The sequence below is a fragment of the Cetorhinus maximus genome, unplaced genomic scaffold (genome assembly GCF_964194155.1).
Source record: "Cetorhinus maximus unplaced genomic scaffold, sCetMax3.hap1.1 HAP1_SCAFFOLD_4445, whole genome shotgun sequence".
In the NCBI taxonomy this organism is placed as follows: domain Eukaryota; kingdom Metazoa; phylum Chordata; class Chondrichthyes; order Lamniformes; family Cetorhinidae; genus Cetorhinus; species Cetorhinus maximus.
In genome coordinates this window covers 642-15488 of record NW_027600348.1, presented here as the reverse complement: position 1 = coordinate 15488, position 14847 = coordinate 642, and the positions used below count along the sequence as shown (strand labels likewise).

The 14847-nt window shown below is 53.5% G+C and overlaps 1 protein-coding gene across 1 annotated transcript; it reads left to right on the top strand.

The window, feature by feature from the left end:
• Positions 1-245: 245 nt before the first annotated feature.
• LOC144678495 (myosin-9-like) lies at positions 246-14215 on the top strand (the record flags this gene model as incomplete). The annotated part of the gene is made up of 7 exons (XM_078538258.1): positions 246-371; positions 3433-3521; positions 5181-5304; positions 6710-6918; positions 7229-7337; positions 8565-8737; positions 14192-14215. Coding segments are annotated over exons 1-7 (851 nt in total), but the record flags the coding sequence as incomplete, so codon positions are not given.
• Between the last annotated feature and the right edge of the window lie 632 nt (positions 14216-14847).

Sequence of the window (14847 nt, the reverse complement as noted above, 5' to 3'; positions counted from 1 at the left end):
TCTCGGTCTCTCTCTCTCTTCTCTCATCTCTCTGTCTCTCTCTCTCTTTCCTCCTCTGTCCTCTCTCTTTCCTCCTCTCTGTCTCTCTCCTTCCTCTCTCTCTCTCTCTCTCGCTCTCTTTCCTCCTCTCTCTGTCTCTCTTTCCTTCTCTCTCTCTCTTTCTCTTTCCTCCTCTCTCTCTCTCTCTCTCTCTCTCTCTGCCCCCCCCTCCCCGCCCCTTTCTCTCTCTCTCTCTGCCTCAGACTCAGATGAAGGACCTGCTGCGGGAGCTGGACGAGGCACGCTGCTCCCGGGAGGAGACCTTCCTCCAGTCCAAGGAGACCGAGAAGAAACTGAAGTCCCTTGAGGCGGAACTCCTGCAGACACACGAGGTATTAATTCACACCCCCTCCCCTTCATAAACAAGCTGCGGCGAGGAGTGGAGAAAGGCCTAGTTAATAAATTAGCTGGAGGCCATCATGCGTTGGGAGGAACCAGACTTGTCGGGATTACAGAAACATACCAAAGCAGATCAGAGAATTAGGGGAGCATCATTGGCAATAGCGATCACAATTTAATGCACTTTTAAGATAATAGACAAGGCATAAGTATGACGGAAACTATCTGTAATAGATTGAGGAAAATCTGATTTTTAAAGGGCTGAGTGGGTGGACAACACAGCAATGTAAAACTACAATAGGCCGCTATCTCGACCAATCAGAGTCAAGCTGCCTGGTTCAAATTTCAAGCAATGCTTGGCAGTTAACTATCAGCCGCCATCAACTGGTGCATTCCCATTGGCAACACCTCTACTAATCAAGAGTCCACTTGCCAGCCAGTCAGCACTCTCTTCTCATACAGTATAAATTGTTGTTTCCTTACACATTCGGTATTTCTGCGCATTGTCCTGATGAGTGCAAGACGAGAAGCCTCGACAAAAAAAAGTGGTCTTTTCAGCAGTGCTCAAGTTCTGTACCACCAAACGACGATGCAGTAGGGAGCGTTTAAAAACGGGGTTGTATGGAAAATATATTCCCCCCCTGAAACTAAACACTGCTGAGACCCTGTGGACGAATAAAGGCGTAAGGGAAGATGGTGGCATAGTGGCGATGTCACTGGGCGAGTAATCCAGAGCCCCAGGCTAATCCTCTGGCGACCCGGGTTCAAAGCCCACCCCGGCAGCTGGTGGAATTTAAATTCAGTTAACAAAAAAAAAATCTGGAACGGTGACCATAAAATCGCTTTAAAAAATAAAAACCCCATCTGGTTCACGAATGCCCATTAAGGGAGGGAAATCTGCCATCCTTACCCCGGTCTGGCCTACATCTGACTCCAGAGCCACAGCGATGCGGTTGACTCTTCACTTGCCTTCAGTTCGTAAGGAGCGAGGGAGCGCCGGATGAAATCCAATACAGTATTTCTGATTTTAAAATAGTATTGCATAAACTAAACAAACTCAAAAGTATAAATAGGGGAGCACCTAGACAGTAGCGATCATAATATATTACCTGGTCCCAATCGATTGCATCCACATATTCTGAAAGAATCTAACGAAGAGATAGCAGAGACATTATTAGTCATATTTAATAACTTGTTCTTAAGTGTAGTACCAGATGACTGGCAGATAGCTAATGTAATTCTCGTATTTAAGAAGCGGGGTGGACTTCCAGGGAACTCCAGAGTTTGCCTGACACCGGTGCTAGGAATAATAACAGGCTCCCTACTAAAGGACAGAACAGTAGGATGTCTAGAAATGAGAAATAGAATAATGTATAATCTGTGTGGATTTCAAGAGGTAAAACCTGGCTTGACCCAACCCTTACTGAATTTTTTGGAGAGGTGAGAGAGAGGTTCGACAATGCTAAGGCAATAGATGGAATTTATCGAGTGCAGCATGGACACTTGCACGGATCTTATGGGCCAAATGGCCTCCTTCAGTGTGTTATACCCAGTGTAATAAATAGTGAGAGGGGAGTGGGAAAGGGCCTCAGTAATAGACAGTGAGGGAAGGGAGGGATTAGGGTTTGGGATTTTCGGGTTGGGGGTTTAGGGGTTAGGGTTAGGGATCCTGATTCGCACTGACAGTGAGGGCCTGGGGAAAGGTTTTCTCCTTTATTGTGGGGAATGATTAGGGGGTTAGGGTTATGGATCCAGATTCACCCTGACGGTGAGGTGGGGGATGCACGATGGCCCTTCGGCCGATCCTCGTGGTGCTGATTTGCAGCAAGTACCCTCTGACTGACCCTGGAGCAGCCGATTCGCAGCAATTGCTTTCTGAATCAGTGCACCGCAGGCCGGTTTACAGCGACGATTCTCTGACGGGCGACCCAGCCGCCGATTTGCAGTGGTTATCCTCTGACTAGCCCTCGAGCAGCCGACGTGCAGCAATTATCCTCTGACTGGCCCTCGAGCAGCCGACTTGCAGCAATTATCCTCTGCCTGGCCCTCGAGCAGCCAACTTGCAGCAATTATCCTCTGACTGGCCCTCGAGCAGCCGACTTGCAGCAATTATCCTCTGACTGGCCCTCGAGCAGCCGACTTGCAGCAATTATCCTCTGACTGGCTCTCGAGCAGCCAACATGCAGCAATTATCCTCTGACTGGCCCTCGAGCAGCCGACTTGCAGCAATTATCCTCTGACTGGCCCTCGAGCAGCCAACTTGCAGTGATTACCCTCTGACTGGCCCTCGAGCAGCCAACTTGCAGCGATTATCCTCTGACTGGCCCTCGAGCAGCGGACGTGCAGCCATTATCCTCTGACTAGCCCTCGAGCAGCCAATGTGCAGCAATTATCCTCTGACTGGCCCTTGAGCAGCCGACTTGCAGCGATTATCCTCTGACTGGCCCTTGAGCAGCCGACTTGCAGCGATTACCATTTGACTGATTCCTGATTCATACTGATGGGGGTGGGGGGGTGGGTTTGCAGTGATGAACGGAGGAGGGTCTATCCTTTAATAATAAATAGGGAGGGAGGGGGAGCGTTAGGGGTTTGTGGTTGGAGGTTTAAGGCTGGCGAGAATCGTCGCTGTAAACCAGCTGCGGTGCACTGATTCAGAAAGCAATTGCTGCAAATCGGCTGCTCAAGAGTCAGTCAGAGGGTAATTGCTGCAAATCGGCACCACGAGGATCGGCCGAAGGGGCCATCGTGCATCAAGAGGTTAGGTTTAGCAGATTAAGATGAAAGTTACGGTTAAGGTTACAGTTATGGTTGGGGTTCGGGTTGGGGAATGGCAAAGTCAGGTCTTACCCATAAACCCACAGGAACTAATTCGGAGAGCCAGTACAGACTCAGTGGGCCGAATGGCCTCCTCCTGCACTGTAACGATCCTGTGATTGTGAACTAAGGGGTCTTACCATTGCTGTCTCTCTCCCCCCTACTCCCCGCCGAGCGTCTCCCATGTTCTTATTTTTGTAACGGACAGTCCCTCCACTCTTTTTTTCCCCCCCTCTCCAGGACCTGGCTGTCTCAGAACGAGCCCGTCGACAGGCTGTGCAAGACCGGGACGACATGGCGGACGAAATGGGCAGCAGCGCGTCCGGGAAGTGAGTGTCACCTCGTACAGCCCACCCCCGCCAACCACCGCTCCAGCATCCCCGCCATCCTCCTCTCCCCCAACCTCTCTCTCTCTCTTTTTCTCCGATCTCCATTGGCCCCTATCACGTCTCCTCCTCCATTACACCCAGGTCCCGTTGCCCCCCCTTCCGTCTCCCTGAAACGCAGCCGCTCGCTGACCCTGGTGTGCAACTGGGGTTACTTAAATGCAGTGTTTTTTTTTCTTTCATCATTCATTCACGGGGATGTGGGCGTCTCTGGCCGGGCCCAGCGTTTATCACCCATCCCTAATTGCCCCCTCGAGAAGGTGGGGGTGAGCCGCCTTCTTAAACCGCTGCAGTCCCCTGTGGTGTAGGTACACCCATGGCGCTGTTAGGGAGGGTGTTCCAGGATTTTGTCCCCTGTGGTGTAGGTACACCCACGGCGCTGTTAGGGAGGGAGTTCCAGGATTTTGTCCGTGTGGTGTAGGTACACCCACGGCGCTGTTAGGGAGGGAGTTCCAGGATTTTGTCCCTGTGGTGTAGGTACACCCACGGTGTTGTTAGGGAGGGGGTTCCAGGATTTTGTCCGTGTGGTGTAGGTACACCCACAGCGCTGTTAGGGAGGGAGTTCCAGGATTTTGTCCGTGTGGTGTAGGTACACCCACGGTGCTGTTAGGGAGGGAGTTCCAGGATTTTGACCCAGTGACAGTGAAGGAACGGCCGATATATTTCCAAGTCAGGATGGTGAGTGGTTTGGAGGGGAACTTCCAGTTGGTGGTGTCCCCATGTGTCTGCTGCCCTTGTCCTTCTAGATGGTAGAGGTCGTGGGTTTGGAAGGTGCTGTCGAAGGAGCCTTGGTGAGTTCCTGCAGTGCATCTTGTAGATGGTACACACACTGCTGCTACTGTGCGTTGGTGGTGGAGGGAGTGAATGTTTGTGGATGGGGTGCCGATCAAGCGGGGCTGCTTTGTCCTGGACAGTGTCGAGCTTCTTGAGTGTTGTGGGAGCTGCACTCATCCAGGCAAGTGGGAAGTATCCCATCACACTCCTGACTTGTGCCTTGTAGATGGTGGACAGGCTTTGGGGGAGTCAGGAGGTGAGTTACTCTCCGCAGGATTCCCAGCCTCTGACCTGCTCTTGTAGCCACAGTATTTATCTGGCTGGTCCCAGTTCAGTTTCTGGTCAATGGTAACCCCCAGGATGTTGATAGTGGGGGATTCAGTGAGGGTAATGCCATTGAACGTCAAGGGGGCGATGGTTGGATTCTCTCTTGTTGGAGATGGTCAGTGCCTGGCACTTGTGTGGCGTGAATGTTACTTGCCGCTGGATTAAATAAATCTGGACACAGGGGTAGCCTGTCTCAGTGATGGGGGAGTTGCTGTTAAAGAACCCTTTGTGTTGACTGATGTCTGTTAGGGAAGGAAATCCATCCCCCTCTCCCAGCCTGCCCTGCGCTGGACCCCCAGACCCGCAGTCCCAACGCAGGTCAGCGCCTGAACTGCCCCCTGCCTGTAAGCGGTCAAACAAACGCCCCTTCCCACCCCACCCCCCCCGCCCGACTGTGGTCCAGGAGGCAGCTCGCCCCCTTGCCCTCCGGAGGGGGGTGGGTGTTGGGGTGGGGAGAGAGAGGGCAGGGGGCGGACTTATTCCCGTGCTTACCCTCGTCAGGTCGGCCCTGTTCGATGACAAGAGGCGGCTGGAGGCCAGGATCGGGCAGCTGGAGGAGGAGCTGGAGGAGGAACAGAGCAACATGGAGCTGCTGAATGATCGCTACCATAAGGTCACCATACAGGTGAGGCCCGGGGCTGGAACGGTGGGGTGGGGGTGGGGGCAGAGGAGAGAGAGGGAGCGTCCGCACAGGTGTGGGGGGACAGGCGATTCGAGAAAGCACTCGCGTTGTGGGAAGACAAAGGTGGGGCTGGTGGCGGGGGATGGGGTGGGAGGTGGGCGGGCGGTTGTCCAATGCAGTTTAGCGCAGAGACGTGTTTTGGTGGGAGGCAGGAGAAGTGATACCAATCCAAACGTAGGGCGGAGGGACCCCCGGGGTGGGTGGGGGCGGGTGGGCGGGTGGGGTAGCGGGGTACGCGGCCGATCTTCGAAACGATGGCGGAGAGAAGCGTCCAGCGTGCAGAGTCCACGCCGCCTTAAACGCGGAGCGCAGAAGCGGAGAAAGTTCCGGCAAATACTTCACCGAGGCCCTGGCTCGGCCCCAAGTGGAAATCCCTTTTCGTAAGGGACTGCCGAGGACTCGGAGAGAGAGCGGGAGCGCGCGGAGGAGATTTCCCAGAACGGTTCCCCACCCGGAGGAGGGGGGGGACGAGGGACTTCAGTCCCCAGAATCGCTTGCGATGGATTTTCCTCCCTTTCCCGCGTAGTTATCTTCGGAAACCTCCATAGATTTCTCACCCGCGTTTCTTTGTTGATTGTACTCTTCCTGAGTCAACCAAATAAACGAAAGCAACAAAATGAGGGGCAAAATAAACACAGCCCCTAAGTTAGGTCAGCTGTAAAAAAACCAAAGATGCAAAGTTTAATGGAAACTTACAAAGATCGAATCAAAATGTGATGAAAGGGGTTGATAAAACACCCCAGCGGAGAGAGAGAGAGAGAGAGAGAGAGACTGGGAGGAGCTGGGGGGGGTCCTCGTTCCCCTCGGAGCTAGAGAAGGTTAAGGGGGACATCGAATCGAGGCGTTCGGAATCGGGAAGGGTATGCGATGGAGGAGAAACTGTTCCCGGTGGGCGGGAGGGTCGGGAACCAGAGGGGGACACGGATTGAGGGCGATCGGGGGAAAAGAACCAGAGGGGGGCAGGGGTGAGTTGGTGGGGAGGGGGGAGGAGATGGGGAAAGGTTTAGTTTTAAACACAGCGAGTTGTTGTGATCTGGAAGGCGCTGCCCGAAAGGGCGGCGGAAGCAGATTCAATCGGCATTTTCAAAAAGGGGAAATCGGATAAATGCTCGAAGGGGAAACATTGACCGGGGGGGGGAGGGAGATTTATTGGATCACCCGCTCACAGAGCCCGAACAAGGGGCTGAATGGCCTCCTCCTCCGGCCGTTTTGTTGGGAGAATTGGGAACGATGTCTTGAGTCCTCGGCTGCGCCGGGTCCTGGGCTGGGCGGGTGGGGGGGCGGTCATTAAATCTTACTCGCTCGCTGAATTCCCTGCCCGACCTCTCCTTCCCCTTGTTTTGTCCAGGTGGAGACGGTGGCCACGGAGCTGTCGGCCGAGAGGAGCCTCACCCAGCGGCTGGAGAACATGAGGCAGCAGCTGGAGCGGCAGAACAAGGAGCTGCGGGGCAAGCTGCAGGAGCTGGAGGGGGTGGTGCGCTCCAAGTACAAGACCAGCGTCACCACCCTGGAGGTGAAGATCTCTCAGCTCGAGGAGCAGCTGGAACAGGAATCCAAGTGAGTGGAGAACCCCCCCCCGCCCCCGACCGACTCCCCGATTCCCACAGGACCCCCTGCTGTCAACGTATACCCCCTCGGACTCGAGCTCCCTAATCTAGGCCGACACTCCCTCCCTCCCTGGTGCCAGTACTGAGGGAGTGCTGCACTGTCGGAGGGAGATGTATATACTCTAGGATTTGAGCTCCATAATCCAGGCCGACACTCCCTCAAGGGTGACGGTGTGAATGCAACGTTGTTGGGGGGTGTGGGGAGGGGACAGGAGCCTGAGTAACCGTGTCTCTCTCTCTCTCTCTCTCTCTCTATCCAGAGAGCGCTCACTGGCGAACAAGCTACTGCGACGGACCGAAAAGAAAATGAAGGAGCTGCTGCTTCAAATCGAGGATGAGCGCAGGCATGCTGACCAGTTCAAGGAGCAGGTGGGAGTGGGGTCAGTGGTGTTGGGCAGGGGGAGTTGGGTGGGGGTGGGTGGCCGCTTCAGAGTGGAAACTGGCTCTGGAAGGAACCTGGACGAAGAGACCAAACGTGTGGTTGTTAAATTTGCTGATGGTGCCACGATAGGTGGGAAAGAAAGCTGCGAGGAGGATACAAAGAGTCTGCAAAGGGATATCGGTAGGTTCGGTGAGCGGGTAAAAGCTTGGCAGAGGGGAGTAGGTCGTCCACTTCGGCAGGAAGAGTAGAAAAGCAGCATGTTATTCAAATTGAGAGAGACCGCACAACCCCGGGGTACAGAGGGATCTGGGTGTCGTGGTAGGTGAATCAGGGAAAGTTGGTACGCGGATGCAGCAAGTGATTCGGAAGGCGAGTGGAATCTTGTCATTTATGGCAAGGGGAACGGATTATAAAAGTGGGGATGTTTTGCTACAGCTGTCGCCCGAGGTAGATGTATATACTCTAGGATTTGAGCTCCATAATCCAGGCCGACACTCCCCCCGGTGCCAGTACTGAGGGAGTGCTGCACTGTCGGAGGGAGATGTATATACTCTAGGGTTTGAGCTCCATAATCCAGGCCGACACTCCCCTCAGGGTGGACAGTTTTGGTCTCCTTATTTAAGGAAGGATGTAAATGCGTTGGGAGCAGTTCAGAGAAGGTTTACCTGACTAACACCAGGAATGCGCGGCGTGTTTTATGAGGGAAGGTTGGACAGGTTAGGCTCGTATCCGCTGGAGTTTAGAAGAGCGAGAGGCGACTTGATTGAAACCTTTAAGATCCTGAGGGGTCTTGGACAGGGTGGATGTGGAGAGGATGTTTCCTCTTGTGGGAGAATCTAGAACGAGGGCGGGGGGGTCACTGCTTAAAAATAAGGGGTGGCCCATTTAGGACAGAGATGAGGGGAAATTTTCTCTCTCCGAGGGTGGTGAGTTTTTGGAACTCTCTCCCTCAACAGGCGGTGGAAGCAGAGTCTTTGAATATTTTTAAGGCCGAGGTGGGTAGATTCTGGATTAACAAGGGGGTGAAAGGTTATCGGGGGGGGTGGGGGGAGAGGCGGGAATGTGGGGCTGAGGTGACAATCAGATCAGCCGCCATCTTATTGAAGGGGGGAGCAGGTTAGAGGGGCCGAGTGGCCGACTCCTCGCTGGTATGTGTCATTTGTAAATGCTTACACTGGGCTGGTGAAGCTGAGCCTCTGGGGTTTGCTTTCCAGGCGGAGAAGGCTTCCCTGCGGATGAGGCAGCTGAAGAGGCAGCTGGAGGAGGCGGAGGAGGACTCCTCGAGGGCCCACACCTCACGCCGCAAGCTGCAGCGAGAGCTGGAGGATGTGACGGAGACGGCGGAGGCCATGAACCGTGAAGTCAGCACACTGAAGAGCAAACTGAGGTAGGGAGGGGCAAGGGGTGAGGAGCGAGGGCGAGGAATGAGGGGCGAGGGTGAGGGGCGAGGAATGAGGGTGAGGAGTGAACGGCCAGGGGTGAGGGGCGAGGAGCGAGGGTGAGGGGTAAGGGATGAGGAGTGAGGAGTGAGGGCGAGCGGGGTAGTGAATGAGGAGTCAGCTCCTGGGAGCGGGAGAGTCCCGAATCTCTCTCACCGAGCTCCTGGTCACTGTGGAGGGTGAGAGACCCTCGAGGAGGGAGCAGTGACCCTCCGCCTGGGCTGAACCTCACTGCCCCTCTCTCTCCAACAGAGACGAGGGCAGAATGGGCCACCTCCCGGGATTGGGGAGGGGAGGTGTATACTCTGTCCTCCCTCCCAAACCCCACCCCACACCCCCAACCCTTTTCCCCCAACCCTTTCCCCCCAACCCACTCCCATCCAGCAAGAGGCTATTCCGGATTAAAACCCACGACCACTACCATCGAGAAGGACAAGGGCAGCAGACACATGGGGAGCACCACCACCTGGAAGTTCCCCTGCAAGTCACTCACCATCCTGACTTGGAAATATATCGGCCGTTCCTTCACTGTCACTGGGTCAAAATCCTGGAACTCCCTCCCTAACAGCGCCGTGGGTGTACCTACACCACACGGGACAAAATCCTGGAACTCCCTCCCAAACAGCGCCGTGGGTGTACCTACACCACACGGACAAAATCCTGGAACTCCCTCCCTAACAGCGCCGTGGGTGTACCTACACCACACGGACAAAATCCCGGAACTGCCTCTCTAACAGCGCCATGGGTGTACCTACACCACACAGGGGACAAAATCCTGGAACTCCCTCCCTAACAGCGCCGTGGGTGTACCTACACCACACAGGGGACAAAATCCTGGAACTCTCTCCCTAACAGCACTGTGGGTGTACCTACACCACATGGGACAAAATCCTGGAACTCCCTCCCTAACAGCGCCGTGGGTGTACCTACACCACACGGACAAAATCCTGGAACTCCCCCCCTAACAGCGCCGTGGGTGTACCTACACCACACGGGACAAAATCCTGGAACTCCCTCCCTAACAGCGCCGTGGGTGTACCTACACCACAGGGGACTGCAGCGGTTCAAGGAGGCGGCTCACCCCCACCTTCTCGAGGGGCAGTTAGGGATGGGCAATAAATGCAGGGTCCGGCCAGCGGCTCCCACACCCCGCGAAGGAATCTATAAATATATATTTTATTAAAAGAAAGCATCCAAGGTAATCCATCCTCTAGACGTTCCTGGTCAGCCCAGCACTTGTTACCCCTCCCTAATTGCCCTTGACCCGGGTGGCTTGTTAGGCTGTTGGAGGGATATCGTAGAGCAATGTCGGAAGAAGAGATTTCGATTTGCTGGCGTTAGTACTCGGGGGCGGGGGGGGGGAGAGTGAGCTATTCCACTAGGACGGGCTCCACTTGAGCCGGGCGGGGACCGGTGTCCTGGCCTAACCGTCCACTTTGGGCTCTGAACAGGGGTTTAAATTAACAGGGTTCGGTGGGGTGGGGTGGGGGTGAGGGTTGCGCATTTAGGTGAAGGGAGACTTAGAAACCCAAAGAGAAAGGTGGGGAGGGACCAGAAAAAGATGCGCTTCAGCGAATCAGTTCATTTCCCGGGAATAGGGGTCTGAGATTTTAAAAAATGGGATTCGAGGTTCTTCAGTGTGGCTGAAAAAGCGTCGTCGTTTGTCGAAGCTTTTTGGCTAGCACTCATCAGGACGTTTTGCGAGAATACAAATATAAGGGGCAAAACAACAATTTATACTTCACGAGAGGATATATATATATATATATATATACACGTTCACGGGATGTGGGCGTCGCTGGCTGTGGGACTGGAGTCACGTGTAGACCAGACCTTGGGGTAAGGACGGCAGATTTCCTTCCCCGAAGGACATCAGCGAACCAGATGGGGTTTTTTTTTCGGACCATCGACAACGGTTTTTTTTTTAATACTTGTCGTTGGGTTTTTTTTTTCTTCTTCTTCTTGAGTTCAAACTCCGCGGTCTGCCGTGGTGGGATTCGATCCAAGAGCGTTACCCTGGGTCTCTGGATCACCTGTCCAGTGACGATACCACTATTCCACCGCCGCTGCCGCCTCTGGTGGACTCTGGTTGATTAGAGGCGTTGCCACGGAGAAGGCACCAGTTGACGGTGACTGACAGTTAACTGCCGAGCATTGTTTGAAATTTTAAACCAGGCAGCTTGACTCTGATGGGTCAAGGCTTTGCCCTGATAAATGAACCGGCGAATGGCTGTCACTTATTTTGTTAAAGGCTCTTCTCCTGAATGCATGAAGCATCTGCAATAAGGTAGATGAACTACCAGCACAAATGGCGGTGAATGATTTCGATCCAATCGCCGTCATAGAGACATGGTTACAAGGTGACCAAGGTTGGGAAATAAATATCCCAGGGCCCACAATATTTCGGAAGGACAGACAGAATGGCAAAAGGAAGTGGGGTAGCAGCCCTGATAATGAAGGAGGACATGAGGACAATAGGGAGGGAGGATCTGGCCTCTGAAGGTCATGAAGTGGAATCGGTACGGGTGGAGATTAGGAATAGCAAGAGTCAAAAAGAAGAAGTGGGACTGGTCTGGTCAATCGGCCTCCGAGCAGCAGTTATAACGTCAGGCAAAGCATTAAACGAGAACCGGTAACAAAGGCAACTTAATAACTGTGGGGGGACTTCAACCTTTACATGGACTGGGATAATCAAATTGGCAAGAGTGGTCTAGAAGATAGGTTTGCAGAACGTTTTCGTGACAGTTTCTCGGAGCAACACGTTGTGGAACCGACTAGGGATAAAGCGACCTTAGGTCCGGTATGGTGTGACGATGCGGGGTTAATTAGTAACGAGGTAGTAGAAGATCCACTGGGAAATAGTGATCTTAACGTCACTCCATTCCACGGTGAGTTTGAAAGTGACCTAAGTCCAGTCGCCAACAAGGGCCTTGAGCTCGAATAAAGCCAGTGAGACAGGGGCCTGAGGGGAGAACTGGCCCGGGTTCATTGGGTTAAATAGTCCGTAAAGGTGCGGAGATAAATGAACAGTGGGTAACATTTGGAGAAACAATCCGATACGTTCAACAAAAATGACATTCCGTTGAGAAACAAAAACTCAGCGAGATGGACCCACTTGGGAAGTTAAAAGGATAGCGTTAGATCAAAAGATGATGTTGCAAAGGACAGCCGCAAGTCAAAAGATTGGGGGCGGGAGGGGGGGGGTGTTTTAGGAACCAGCAGAGGGGCCACCAAAAAGTTGATGATGTTGGAGGGGAGGGGGGGCGGGGCGGGAAAAAACAGATTATGAGTGTAAACTTACCAGAAGTACAAAAAACAGATTGTAAGAGCTTTTAGAAGCATATAAAAAGGAGGAGAGTAGCTAAAGTAGAAGGTGTAGAAGCAGAGACAGGAGGGATGATCATTGTTGGTGGGGGGGATGAGGAAATGGCGGAGGCACTGAGCAAGCCTTTTGTTTCTGTCTTCCGCAGTAAAAAAGGTCACGAGTTTCATCGCCGAAATGGACGGTGACCTAGGGGGGGGCTGACGAGCGCGAGGGAAATTTAAGATCAGCGGGGAAGAAGTGTTGGTGGGGATACGTGAGGGATTAAAATCCGACAAATCCCCGGTGGGACCTGAAGGCTTAACGCCCTAAGAGTCCTGAAAGAGAGAGCTTGCGGGGAAAGCTGGGTGCCGATTTCCCGAAATTCCTTCGATTCGGGAACGGCCCCGCCGGATCGGGAGTTGGCAAACGCCGCTTTTCGAGGAACGAGCGAGTGAGAAAGCAGGGAAGCTTACTGGCTGGTCAGCCTAGCATCAGTTGTTGGGGAAAATGCCGGAATCCATTATTAAAGAAGTCTTAGAAAAGCTGGTTGAGGTCAGAACAAGGTTTGACTAAGCATGGTTTGACTAAAGGGAACTCCTGTTTGACAAGGTTATTGGAGTTTTACTTTAGAGGATGTAACTAGGAGGGTAGATAAAGGGGAACCAGTAGATGTAATATATCTAGTATTCGATAAGGTGCCATATAAAAGTGTTAGTGAGCAAGATAAGGGGCCATGGAGGTGGGGGTAACATATTAGCATGGATAGAGGGATCGGTTAATGGATAGAAAACAAGAGAGGCAGCGAAGGTTCACCAGACTGACTCCTGGGATGGCGGGATTGTCGTATGAGGAGAGGTTGGGCCGACTAGACCGGGATTCACTGGAGTTTGGAAGAATGAGAGGTGAAACGTGTAAAATTCTGACAGGGGTGGACAGACTGGATGATGTTTCCTCTGGCTGGAAGGGTCTAGAACAAGGAGGGGGTCACACTCTCAGGATACAGGGTAGGCCATTTCGGACTGAGATGAGGAGGAACTTCTTCACTCAGAGGGCGGTGAACCTGTGGAATTCTCTACCACAGAGGGGGTTGTGGAGGCCAAGTCAGTGAATATATGTTTAAGAAGGAAATAGGTAGATTTCTGGACTCTGAAGGGGGGTGTGGGGAGAGAGCGGGAGTACGGCGTTGAGAGAGAGGATCAGCCGTGGTCATGTTGAATGGCGGAGCAGGCTCGAAGGGCCGAATGGCCCAACCCTATTTTCCATGTGTTTGAGTTGGCAGGCGTGACGAGTGGAGCGCCGCAAGGATCAATGCCGGGGCATCGGCTATTTGCGATCCGCGTGAATGACTGAGTTAAAGAGACGGAGAGTAACGCATCAAACTTTGCTGAAGACAGGGAAGAAGGGAAGCTGTGGGGAGGACACAAAGAGGCTGCAAAGAGATGTGAGGCAGGTCCAAGATAGGCGGGAAGGGAAGCTGTGGGGAGGATACAAAGAGGCTGTAAAGAGATGTGAGGCAGGTCCAAGATAGGCGGGAAGGGAAGCTGTGGGGAGGATACAAAGAGGCTGAAAAGAGATGTGAGGCAGGTCCAAGATAGGCGGGAAGGGAAGCTGTGGGGAGGACACAAAGAGGCTGCAAAGAGATGTGAGGCAGGTTGGGCGAGTGCGCATCGAGACGGCCGGTGGGGAGGATGATGTAGGGGGAAGTGCGAGGAATCGAAAACCAGCGGGGCACAGTCTCGGGATACGGGACCCGATCGTTTCGGTCTGAGATGAAGAGGAATGCCTTCACTCAAAGGTCAAAGGTTGCGAACGTGCAGAACTCTCTAGCCCAGAGGGTTGGGGATGGTCCATCATTGGAGGCCGGGGCAGACGGAGTGTCCCCGAGGATTAAGGGATACGGGGAGCAGGTGGGCCCAAGGTGGTATTGAATGGGGGGGGGGGGGGAGCCAGATTGATGGGCCGAATGGGCTACTCCTCCTCCTCCTCCTGTTTGGTGTCGTCTTGTGATTCGGGGGTTCAGTAGGTGATGGCATATCTCTCTCTCTCTCTTTCTCTCTCTCTCTGTCTGCCCACTTCTGTCCTGGGTCCCACTCTACAGCAGACTGGAACGCCTCCAAGCCAAGTAGGTGCCATTGGCCTTGTCCTGTCCTTTTCTGCTCTGGCTGTGCAACTGCATGAGGCTTCACCTCTGCCCAGCCGCCTGTCTCCCCTGTCCCTCTATCGGCCTCCATCTCTCTGTCTTTCACACTCACACTCGCACTCCCATCTCTCTCTCTCTCTCTCGCTCTCCCTCAACACTGTCTCTCTCTGTGTGTCTCTCTCTCTGTGTGTCTCTCTCTCTGTGTGTCTCTCTCTCTGTGTGTCTCTCTCTGTGTCTCTCTCTCTCTGTGTGTCTCTCTCTCTCTGTCTCTCTCTCTCTGTGTGTCTCTCTCTCTGTGTGTCTCTCTCTCTGTCTCTCTCTCTCTCTGTCTCTCTCTCTCTGTGTGTCTCTCTCTCTGTGTGTCTCTCTCTGTGTCTCTCTCTCTCTGTGTCTCTCTCTCTGTGTGTCTCTCTCTCTGTCTCTCTCTCTCTGTGTGTCTCTCTCTCTGTGTGTCTCTCTCTCTGTGTATCTCTCTCTCTGTGTCTCTCTCTCTGTGTGTCTCTCTCTCTTTCTCTGTCCCTCGACACTCACTGCCTCTCTCTCTCTCTGCTTCTCTCTCTCTGTGTCTCTCCCTCTCTTTCTCCCTCTGTCCCTCGACACTCACTGCCTCTCTC